At 54.5% G+C, this 12,208-nt stretch overlaps 1 protein-coding gene across 1 annotated transcript in view; it reads left to right on the top strand.

Moving 5' to 3' along the window:
- The first annotated feature begins 340 nt into the window (after window positions 1–340).
- The window catches only part of ADRB2 (adrenoceptor beta 2), a 38,085-nt gene continuing 26,217 nt past the window's right edge, over window positions 341–12,208 (top strand). Inside the window, exon 1 of the mRNA XM_029998261.2 lies at window positions 341–1,748. Within this exon, the coding sequence (XP_029854121.1) occupies window positions 575–1,748 (1,174 nt within the window). The 5' untranslated portion in view covers window positions 341–574. The remainder of the gene's footprint in view (window positions 1,749–12,208) is intronic.

The following is a 12,208-nucleotide window of genomic DNA, read 5'->3' as shown; positions in this document are numbered from 1 at the left end:
CACGCGTGGGCGGGGGGGGGGGGCTGGCGTGGGGATACCGCGGTGGGGTGGAGCACGCGTGGGGCAGGGGGAGAGCACGGGGCGGGGAGCAGGCGCGAGGACGCCGGCGGGGATGTAGCACGCGTGGTCGGGGGGAGCGCGCGGGGCGGGGACACGCGTGGGGCTAGGCGGGCGGGCCGGGGCGCGGGGGGGGTGCGAGGTGCGCGCGGGGCGCGGCGCGGGCTGCCATTGGCTGTGGCGAGCTGATGTCACGGCGGGTGTCGCTATAAGCTCGGCGGCGCCTAACGGGCCGGGGGAGTCGGGCGGGCGCGCGGCCGCCGCGCGCGGGAGGGGACGGGGACGGAGACGGAGACGGAGACGGTGCGGGGACGGGTGCGGTGACGTGACGTGACGTGACGTGACGTGACGAGCGGAGCGGTCCCGGGCACGCACAGCGGGAGCACCCCGCGCCCAGCCCGCCCCGCACCTGCCGTCCCGTATGCGCGGCTCCCGGCGCAGCGCTGCCGCGGAGGAGCCCTAGGCAAAGCCGAGCCCCCGCCGCCTGCCCGGGGGGGGGGCTGCTGGGGGGGGGGCCATGGGGGTGGCAGGCACCGAGCTGCCCGGTGGCAACGTCAGCGCCAACCAGAGCGCCGCCGACCCCACGCTGTCGCGGGACGTGTGGATGGTGGGCATGGGGATCCTCATGTCGGTGATCGTGCTGGCCATCGTCTTCGGGAACGTGCTGGTGATCACTGCCATCGCCCGGTTCCAGCGCCTGCAGACTGTCACCAACTACTTCATCACCTCGCTGGCCTGCGCTGACCTGGTGATGGGGCTGGCCGTGGTGCCCTTCGGCGCCAGCCACATCATCATGGAGATGTGGAAGTTTGGGAACTTCTGGTGTGAGTTCTGGACCTCCTTGGACGTGCTCTGCGTCACTGCCAGCATCGAGACCCTCTGCGTCATTGCCGTGGACCGGTACTTCGCCATCACCTCCCCTTTCAAGTACCAGAGCCTGCTGACCAAGAGCAAGGCGCGCGTGGTCATCCTCGTGGTGTGGGTGGTCTCAGCCCTCACCTCCTTCTTGCCCATCCAAATGCACTGGTATCGGGCAGACCGTGTCGAGGCCATCCTGTGCTACGAGAAGGACACGTGTTGCGACTTCTTCACCAATCAAGCGTATGCCATCGCCTCCTCCATCATCTCCTTCTACCTGCCGCTCGTGGTCATGGTATTCGTGTACGCCAGGGTCTTCCAGGTGGCCAAGAAGCAGTTGCAGAAGATAGACAGGAGCGAGGGGAGGTTTCACACCCAGAACAAGGAGCAGGAGCAGAAAGGGGGACCTGGGCACCGCCGTTCCTCCAAGTTCTTCTTGAAGGAGCACAAGGCCCTCAAGACCCTGGGCATCATCATGGGCACCTTCACGCTGTGCTGGCTGCCCTTCTTCATCGTCAACATCGTGCACGTCATCCAGGACGACATCATACCGAAGTACGTGTACATCCTCTTGAACTGGCTGGGCTATGTCAACTCTGCCTTCAACCCTTTGATCTACTGCCGGAGCCCGGACTTCAGGTATGCCTTCCAGGAGCTCCTCTGCCTCCGCAGGTCCGCCCTGAAGATGTACGCCAACGGCTACTCAAACAGCAACGGCAAGAGCGACTACAACGAGGAGGACAACGGCTACCCCCTGGCATCGGATAAAACCTGCGACTTGCTCTGCGAAGAGGGTTCCTTCCCTCACCCCGAGGACTTTTTGCACTGCAAAGGTACTGTGCCTAGCGGGTAGCTTCGAGACGCGATGGGCTCTGGCGTGGCACACAGCGGTTACAAAGAGGAGCCTTTCTCTCTAAGGAAAAACCAAACCCCCCGTTAATAATAATAATGGTCCTCTTCTAGAGCGCACCTAAAACCTAATGGCTGCAAGAACCCCCAAACTCGGCAAACCTTCCGCAAACAGGTGGGGGGTTGTCCCGGGCAGGGTCGGGCAGGCTGCTTGCAGTCTGCCTGTTTAGGGGCGCGACCGTGGGTCCCCTGAGCATAGGGGGGTGGGCGGGAAATTTAGGGCTGTGCAGAAAGCTCGCCCCCGGAGGAACTTCCTGGCCGTGGCCGGTGTTGAACTACCTCATGTCCTTACTTTTAGGAGCCGGCGGCTGCCGCGGGAGCTCCGTGCGGGGCGGCGGGAGCGGGGCTGGGGCTGCAGCCGCCCGCCCCGGCGGCAGCCCCGTCTGCGGAGCCGGGCGCCCCGCGGGACTCCTCCCGGTTCCCTTCTCGTAACCGAGCCGGTGGCCGCGGGACCCCTCCCCGGCCGGGAGGGCAGCCCCGGGCGGTGGTACCAGTGTGGTCCAGCCCAGGGGACTGTGCGGAGGCGGCATCCTGCGACAAAATCCCCGGGGAAGGGATGGCAGGAGCGGGGCTGAGCGCGGCTCGGTAGGGCTGTGTCGGATCCGCGGCTATTGCCGTCAGTGGGACAGTTTAAACAACGCCCAGAAAAAACGAACGCTATTTTTGCCAAGTCCTAGAGGACTTTCTGCTGAAATACTAGTATGAGAAATAAATGGACTGTTTGCCCAGAATGCGAGACTGTGACTGTGGGGCTCCGGAATGGGGTACCGGGAAGTCGGGTGAAATGCTGCTACAACCACAGACGGTCCTTTCGTTGAGCCTCCAACCAAAGCTTTTAAACTGCCCGGTTTGTTTAACTACAAGTCTCAAATGACAGTGAGCCCGAGGAGGTGGGATGGGAGGAGGTTTTTTATTTTCAGTGGCAGACTGGAAGCACAGCTCTGGGCGCGGGACGGCTGTAGGTTGGTTGGTTTGCTTGTGAAGAGTTTTGTTTTTGGTTTTTTTTTTTTTTTTGTCCCCCCCCTTGCGGCAGGCTTTGCATTTTGTTCCCGGGTTGCAAGAGTTGGCGGCGGGCGCGCAGGGCTGTCAGGGGGGGCGGCAGACACGGGCGGGCAGGTGTGGGCTGCGGGACGCCACGGGACGGGGACGGGGACGGGGACGGCACTGCTGCCGAGGGCTTGCTCTCTCAATGTCCCTAGCTGGAGGGAAGCAGTGATCAGGGCGGGGGGACGACACACGGGACCCCCCCCATTGCCTGCACCCGCGGCTGGCCCCGAGGGCCGGGAGGATGCGCAAGTGCGGGGTCTTTTCAGATACGCTCGGGAGAGGAGGGAGGAAACGGTGCTCACGGGACCTATCGGCGTTCCGTGGGGCCGCGGTGTCCCGCGGGGGGTTGCTCGGGCACGGTGTGTGTGCGGGCTCTTCTCCCCCCCACTCCCCGCAGTTCCACACACCTGCCCCGCACCTCGGGGGTTTGGCTTGCGCTGCTGCCGGGGGACATGTCGTGGTCAGTTTGGGGATCGGTGGGTCCCCGGCCGAGCTGGCTTTGCAGATCAGTGGGGTGACCAGCTACCCGGGGTGACCCGGAGCTGAGGCCCCTCGGGCTGTTACCCCCTGCTGCAAGAGGGGGATTGGGGCAGCACTGGAAGGAAGCAGGGGAGGGGGAACGGAGCAGGGTTTCTGGCTGCCGATGCCTCTTTGCAGTCGCCGTGTGGCCCTGGCTCTCTTGGCTGCTCTGAGAAGGACTTTCCTCAAGGGCCGGTATCGAAAGGGGCAGCCCCAGGGAGGGCTGGAGGGGAATCAATCCCCCCTGGAACCTGGAAGAGCAGTGCAAGGGGGATTGCTGCCGGTCGCTGCTACGGCTGCTGCAAGGTGCAGGGCAGCGACAAAGTCCTCGAGCTCTCACACCCCTCGTGGTAAAACCCCACCTGGCTTTTGTGGGTCTGGGGTCTGGAAACTCCTAGTGCTCCCTTCTTTCTTTCCCAAAGCAGTCCTGATCCTGCTTGGAAAGGGTGCTGGGAAGGAGGAACAGCTGTAAGAGCCCTCTCCTCCTCCTCTAGCCCTGTGACGGGTGCTGGCTCAGCTCCGCTTGCAGCCTTTCTAGCTCAGCGCTACAGCAGAGGCAGGGAACGTGCCCGAGAGCCCTTCCCTCCTGCCTCTCGCTGTCTGCTTTGATGCCTGCGCCTGTCACTGTCCTCACCCGCTGCCTTGCTGGGGTTGTCAGCAGTGCCCCAAGTCCTTTGAGTGTGAGCCACTTGGGCAAAGGAGGGGTGTGATGGCATGGTGCGGTGTGTGAGGCCGCAGGTAGCCAAAAGCATTTGTTCCTCAGATAAACATTAACAGGCTGTCCGAGCAGGGGGAGACCCAGTGCAGGACCGGGACCGGCAGTCAGGTGGTGTTTGCTTCATACTGCACAAGGACTGAAATGTCAGAGGCTGGCGTGCTGTGGAGTCGTTGTACACACACACGCTCCGTGCGGGCCGTGATTATTATGTAGCACTCAGGGGGAAGTGAAAATTAACCTCTTGATTGTAGCAATCGATATCTCCGGTGTTGTTAAATCTCCTGCATTTTTAATCTTGCCAGTCCCTTGCTGTGTTTTGCAACGCCCAGGGGCAGCATAGGTTAGCAGGTAGCAAGGGCACAGAGCGAGGAGGTGTCCCACACCGATAGCCAACTCCCGACTGGGGGCCAGGCCAGCCTACAGCAGGCTCAGCACTCAAACTCCCCCTGGCTTTGGGGCAGGAACCTCTGGCACAAAGAAATCCAGTGTCCACATTTCAGTTGCTGTCTGTATTTTTATTATTAATTATTTGCATTTCAGTAGCATATGTTGTGGACCAGGACTTTCTTGTCCAAATAATTGCTCTATTTGTTTGGCTGGCTATGTTCATACTTCAGATGTTGTGGCTGTACATAGCCAAAGCTGAGAGATGAGCAAGTGGCTAATTGCAGAACAACCACATTATCCAGAGTACATGGGTGTGGAAGGGACAGGGGACGTTGGGCTGCTTGCACTGGGCAGTTGACCTTGGTACTGCAATGCTCAGCTACAGTGTTAGGAAACCTCAGACTTGCAGGGAAGTCTGAGTAGTGAAGAACTGATTTCTTTTCTCTAAGGCAACATTAGTAAAACTGGTGAAATATGAACTGTATGGTTCTGGGGGCAGCTGGATTGGAGAAACATTGGAGGAGAAAATATTGTGGCATCACCAAAGCCAAACCAAGAAACCTTTCCTGTTCCATGGTTGAAAAAGAAAAGCTGTGTAAAGAAATCCTTTGGCCTGTTCAAATATTTTATAATAAAGATAGTTTTATAGATACAGGCTAGGCATTAAAAAATGGAGCATTGAAGTTGGGACTAGCTGCTTAAATTGATTTTAGGGTACTTAGGATTTTACACTAGCAGGGAGTTGGCTCAGGTTAAATACATCTGATAAAACACACACCAGTGAGTTCATTTGAGGAAAATCACTGTGACAAAATACCAAATTCTTATTGCAAACAGAGCAGGCTACCTTCTGTGCTGCTGGTTTTTACCTTATGCCACTGCTACAAAGGTGGATAGAGCACAGGTCGGATACTGTCCACCCCCCAGGTGTCAGTGGGTACAGCTAACTGGAGCTTTGTGGTACATTCACTGCTTTTAGCTACTTTGGCCAAACATTGTTACTGGTTTTAAAGTCTTAGTCAAGATGAGCGTCACAAATGGAACTTTTGTGTTGTTAAAAAATACTGTCCTCGCTGTAGGTCCTGCTTGTGATTCCGGCAGCTGTAGTTTCCACATTAGGGGCTGTCTTTGCTTTGTCCTCCAAAACAGGCAGAGCATCGAGAGCTGCTGAGTTATGTCAGTCCTTTGCCTCTTGGGAGCATTCCTGGAGAGCTTTTGCTTTCTGGGAAGCCAGGCCTTGAAATATAACCTGATGCTTGCTCCAGCACTGGGGAGGTGTGGAAGTGCAAGGGGAGCTGGCAGAGGGGACGGGGTCTGGGTGCAGATCCCCACCTGGGAGTGTGACTCGAGCATCTCTTGAGGACCAGCCGTTCCCAAAGTGCCTCATATCCCAAATTGTTCAGCAATTCCTAATGCGCAGCATTGCCCATCACTGCATATCGCATTGCCGTGGGGTGTCAGGGTGTGCGTGTGGAGCCTTGGCTGTGTCTGCCCCAGCCTCAACTGTGGAGCCGGATCCACACCTTGCAGCCTCCCCTGTGGTTCGGGTGAAGGTGAGACCCCTGCCTAAGGACACTGCCGAGGCAGTGGGTAGAGCAGAGAGGGAGGGAAGAGACCTAAGTTATCAAATGCCCACTTATGTTTGAAAATAGGCCAGAGATTAGTAGTGTAGAAAGGAGAGCCCAGCTTCTCCGGAGGGAGAGCGGATGTGTGAGCAGGCACACAACGTGCTCTTCAGCTCTCCCACGTCACAGCCGCTGGGCTTTTCAAAGGGCTTATTTATGTATTTATTTACTATAAGGGACATGTTTTTGCCGTAGAGGGGAAGGTATTGACAGGGCTGGCTAGGAGTATAAACAGCAGGCTGCAATCTATCTCCTAGCATCTCTTGCCCTTCTGGTATAGAATCACAGAATCATAGAATTATTTAGGTTGGAAAAGACATTTAAAATCATCAAGTCCAACCATAAACCTAACACTGCCAAGTCCACCACTAAACCATGTTCCTAAGTGCCACATCTACACCTCTTTTAAGTACCTCCAGGGATGGTGACTCAACCACTTCCCTAGGCAGCCTGTTCCAATGCTTGACAACCCTTTTGGTGAAGAAATTTTTCCTAATATCCAATCTAAACCTCCCCTGGCACAACTTGAGGCCATTTTCTCTCATCCTATCACTTGTTACTGGGGAGAAGAGACCAACACCCACCTCGCTACAACCTCCTTTCAGGTAGTTGTTTGTAGAGAGCAATAAGGTCTCCCCTCAGCCTCCTTTTCTCCAGGCTAAACAACCCCAGTTCCCTCAGCCGCTCCTCATAAGACTTGTGCTCTAGACCTTTCACCAGCTTCGTTGCTCTTCTTTGGGCACGCTCCAGCACCTCAATGTCTTTCTTGAAGTGAGGGGCTGAAAACTGAACACAGGACTCGAGGTGCGGCCTCACCAGTGCCGAGTACAGGGGAACAACCACCTCCCTGCTCCTGCTGGCCACACTATTTCTGATACAAGCCAGGATGCCGTTGGCCTTCTTGGCCACCTGGGCACACTGCCGGCTCATACTTGGCCGGCTGTCGACCAACACCCCCAGGTCCTTTTCCTCTGGGCAGCTTTCCAGCCACTCTTCCCCAAGCCTGTAGCATTGCATGGGGTTGTTGTAACCCAAGTGCAGGACCCGGCACTTGGCCTTGTTGAACCTCATACAATTGGCCTCGGCCCATCGATCCAGCCTGTCCAGATCCCTCTGTAGAGCCTTCCTACCCTCGAGCAGATCAACACTCCCACCCAACTTGGTGTTGTCTGCAAATTACTGAGGGTGCACTCGATCCCCTCGTCCAGATCATCAATAAAGATACTAAACAGAACTGGCCCCAATACGGAGCCCTGGGGAACACCACTTGTGACCGGCCACCAACTGGATTTAACTCCATTCACCACCACTGTTTGGGCCCGGCCATCCAGACAGTTTTTTACCCAGTGAAGAGTACAGCCGTCCAAGCCATGAGCAGCCAGTTTCTCCAGGAGAATGCTGTCAGAAACGGTGTCAAAGGCTTTGCTGAAGTCCAGGTAAACAATATCCACAGCCTTTCCCTCATCCACTAAGTGGGTCACCTTGTCATAGAAGGAGATCAGGTTAGTCAAGCCTTTCATAAACCCATGCAGACTGGGCCTGATCGCCTGGTTGTCCTGTACATGCCTCGCGATGGCACTCAAGACGATCTGCTCCATAACTTCCCCAGCACCGAGGACAGACTGACAGGCCTGCAGTTCCCCGGATCCTCCTTCCAGCCCTTCTAGTAAATGGACATCACATGTGCTAACCTCCAGTCAACTGGGACCTTCCCAGTTAGCCAGGACTGCTGATAAACGGTTGAAGGTGGCTTGGTGAGCGCTTCCACCAGCTCCCTCAGTACCCTTGAGTGGATCCCATCTGGCCCCATAGGCTTGTGTGTGCCTAAGTGGTGTAGCAGATCGTTAACCATTTCCCCTTGGGTTATGAGGGCTTCATTCTGCTCCCTGCCCCTTTCTTCCAGCTTAGGGGGCTGGGTACCCCAAGAACAACTGGTCTTACTATTAAAGACTGAAGCAAAGAAGGCATTAAGTACCTCAGCCTTTTCCTCATCCTTTGTCACTATGTTTCTGCCTGCATCCAATAATGGATGGAGATTCTCCTTCGCCCTCCTTTTGTTGTTAACGTATTTATAGAAGCATTTTTTATTGTCTTTTACAGCAGTAGCCAGTTTAATTTCTAGTTGGGCTCTGGCCCTTCTAATTTTTTCCCTGCATAACCTCATGATGTCTTGGTAGTCCTCCTGAGTTGCCTGCCCCTTCTTCCAAAGGTCATAAACTCCTTTTTTTCCTGAGTTCCAGCCAAAGCTCTCTGTTCAGGCAGGCTGGTCTTCTTCCCCGCCGGCTCGTCTTTCGGCACATGGGGACAGCCTGCTCCTGTGCCTTTAATTACAATGGTTCTGCTGCCAGGAGTCTCAAACACCCACACTGGCTAAGGAAAGGGCTTTTGTCCCCTCCCTTTGCCAGTCCTCTGCCTCCCAGTGTTTGTTTTCACTGCTATGATGAATCCATTTCCCAAGGAGATGGGTTTATGAGCACATTCATTCCTCTGGCAGGAGGGAGGATGGCCTGTCTTGCCTGTTCCCTTCTCTGCTCTATGTCAGCAGATAGAAAGTGCCGTCCTGCTAAAAGCAGCAGGGAAGCAAAGGTTTCCTGGCCGACCGTGGCAGTGCCTGGCTGTGTCCCTGGGCTATGAGGATGGAAGAGCGAGCTGGGGATGGTGCCTGCTGGTCTGCTCACCAGCGTCACAACCAGTCTTGTCCCCCCCCCCACCTGCCTCTGCAGAAGCATCCAGCCCTGCTGAAGCACCTCTTACCTTGGCTGACCCGCACCTTTTCCTAACTTGTAAGAGCAGTATCGGTGCCTTCACTTCAGGTTCGTAGTGTGCACGGTACCCAGGGTAGTTCTTCAGGTTCAGATGAGCAAGGGCTGTTTTGAAAAGCCACCCTGGCCTTGGATGTTGTTCACAGCAGAGAGGTGGTGTGACCCCAGGCTCCCTGAGATTAGTATTTTGCAAGGATTAAGGTTCCTTTTATCACTGTTTTTACACTTGTTCTTGGTTTCTCAGGTCCACAAGTAGGACCGCAGCCACTCTTTGGCATCTCCTTCCTGTGCAATGAAGTCTCTTTCAATGTGAAAGCTTGGCTCTTTCTGAGACTTGAACCCAGCAGCCTGAGCATTTCTTCTCCTTGTTATTCTTTTATTATTGGACCTGTTTTGAAAGCGAGCATTAGTCCTAACCTTTCTTCCTGGGGGCAAAGAGAACATTTTGCAATGAACAGACATCCTGGGCTGTGAGGACACTGTCATTTGGCAGCTGGGGTAGCTACACCCTCTTATCAGAGACATTCCTGTGGGGTGACCAGCTGCACGGGGCACCCATGGGAACCTGTGGGTGCTTTTTGTCGTATTACAGAGCAGGGCAGCAATATTTCACCCAGCAGTGCCTCTTGGGAGATGCACTACAGCTGTTCCTCAAGGGCCCAAGCTGCAGCTGGTGGCATGGGCAGACAACGTGGCAAAACCGCTCCCTCTTCCACCCTTAGCCAAAGGACTGAGGCTCATGTTTGCCTGCTGCAGAACAAAGTACAGCCAGCTCAGTCGGGAGCACAGACGCTTCCCTGGGGTCTTAGTGACACAGCCTGGGTCTGGACAGAGCAGTGCATGCTGGAGACTGGAGTTTACACAGAACTTGGAAGGAGGTTATCTCTCCTGGTAGGTGTTGTAAGAGCAGGACACAATCCTGATTCCCCTGGATTTGGCAGCGGGTATTTACGAGAATTGCTGTGTGTAAGGGTGCTGAATCAAGCAGAGTATTTTAGGAGGCATTAAGCCTCTACAAACTTTCTTCGTCATGAAAAAAGTGGATTTGCTGCTTCTCCATGCATGCAATTTCAGTTTTTCTCCTGTTTTCTCACCCTCGCAATGGCAGGAGCGTACAACTGAATTTCTGTGCAATATTGCCAGTGCCAGTGAGTGGATTGGGAAATATTTACTTGTTTACTGCCCTTGGTAAGGTCATTTTTGCACAAGTGCATATATATTTAGATATATGTATGTATATGTGTGTATATATATGTCCATTATCTATATACAGCGATAGAGAGATCTGTATATAAACAAGAAAATGTAAAGGTGTTTTGTTGTGCTAGATAGATAGATACATAGATGAAGATCTGTATGTCCAAAAGTTTGAGTATTTATTGCAGGTCCTATTGATTGACACTGTGTTTAAATAAAGAGTATTTATGGTATGCTTGTAGTCAAGTGTCCTTGCTTAAAGCTGTTTTGCTGGCTGTTATTTCCCCCATACTCTTCAAGACTCTTCCAGTGAATCCTTCAGGGCTCATTAAAAAAAACCCCAACCCCTGAATAGCCTGGTGCTGGTGGGGAGGCACACACAGCTTCCCTGAGTGGACAAGAGTTCCGTTAATTTATCCAGCTCTTTGAGCCCTGGAAACGGTGAGGAGGTTGCGGGTGCTCAGCACCTCGCTGTAAAAGGGCTTCTCTGTTTTTCACCTCTTAAGTCAGGGTTTGCAGACAAAGTGGTTTTTAAAAGCCACCTGCTTTTCTGCCTGTTTGGACTTGAAACAGTGGCAGTCTTGGATGGCTCCTGTGCTCCGCTGGCAGAGCAGGGCTGCTGCAGAAGCATGGACCGGTACAGCTGGGGGCTTTAATCCTCTGTTGCTGGTCACCAGTGCCAGCGTTCCCTGGGACTGGGAGGAAACACAGATGTCCAGTGCAGAGACTGTTGGGATGGGAAATGCGAAACACTGCAAAATGTATGCAGGGCTTGTCTGTAAATCCCGGTGCTGTCTCTGCTCTTCTCTGGCCCAGAAGCGAGGCCCCGTGCTGGCATCGCAGCAGGGGTGAATGATGACTCTGCTCCCTCTCAGCTGTCTGAGCAAGGTCTTACCTTGCCTGGGATGAACACCACACACCTCGGCAGGGCTTCTTAGTCCTGGCTCAGCACGGTGCAAACACCGTGCTGCAGCTTCTCCACCTGTGCTGGTTTGGAGCTTGGGCTGGAAGCAGGGGTAACAGTGTGAATTGCCCTGCAGGAATGGGGGTGACAGGAGCACAGTGTGGTAAGTCACTGCTGTCTGTCCCAGATTGCTTTATCTCCTAATTAGGATTGGAAAAGCTTCTGGGAGGGTGTCTTTGGAAAAGTATCCTACTCTCCTGGTCTGTTCTCTGTTACCTGTTGGCCAGCTGTGTTGTCCTGGTGCTCATATTGCTTCAGGTGGGGGTGAAGAAAGAGCATGGTTAATGTAAAGTAGGATCGCAGCCCAGCATGTTGCAATGACAAGTATTTTGCATTCTTTATGCCACTTAAGACCGTGATGAAAGTCTTGGCAGCAGAGGCCAGTGTGTGCCCTGCACGTTTCAAGGCTGCTCCTTTCCAGAAACAACAGCAGGGAGTCATTGTGCAGCTTGGACAGGGAGAGATTACACCAGGCACTTCCAAAACACAGCAGATGCCCAAACGATAATGATTTATGGTTTTATATCCTTGTGCTTTCAAGGGATAGACAGCCCCAGCTAGAAATACAAGCCATTGCTGACTGTAGGGGTCCTGCAGAAGGAATCAGTCAGACCTTCAGCATCTGCGGAGGGAGCCTCAGCTGCTATTCAGCTCCCCCCATTCCCATTAAAACAGGACATTCAGACCAGAGAACACTCCACATCCCACCTTGAAAAGGTGCTTGGTCCTAAGAGGTGCTTAGAGCCTAGTCCCTGCTTCCCAGCACATTTGGTGGTTGCCCTGAGGCTCCCAGCAACCCCTCCTGGCTCTGGTCCTCCAGCGATGCCAAAGGCATTAGGAAACTACAGTGGCCACTGCCAGAGCTACCTGCAGTCTCGCAGACATGACTTCATTGCAGGCGTAGGCAACAGGAGCAATGACGAGAGGATCTCTCACCAGCCCTAGTCTGAACACAGCTCCCCACTCGCACCACATCCTTGATGGCTTGGCGGGGGGGTTCACACTCCACCGCTGAGCTCCACAGCCTCAGCCCAGTCCTGAGAAATGCATAAACAACAAACGGCCTCTGGGAAGCCCATGCCAAGTCCTTTCTCTCTCATGTAAATATTTTTTCCTCTTAAGTGTATGCAAGTGTGAAAAATCCCTCCTTAATCTTTTTTTCTCT

This window comes from Aquila chrysaetos, chromosome 22, assembly GCF_900496995.4.
Source record: "Aquila chrysaetos chrysaetos chromosome 22, bAquChr1.4, whole genome shotgun sequence".
Classification (NCBI taxonomy): domain Eukaryota; kingdom Metazoa; phylum Chordata; class Aves; order Accipitriformes; family Accipitridae; genus Aquila; species Aquila chrysaetos.
This window is presented reverse-complemented; position numbering and strand designations above follow the sequence as displayed.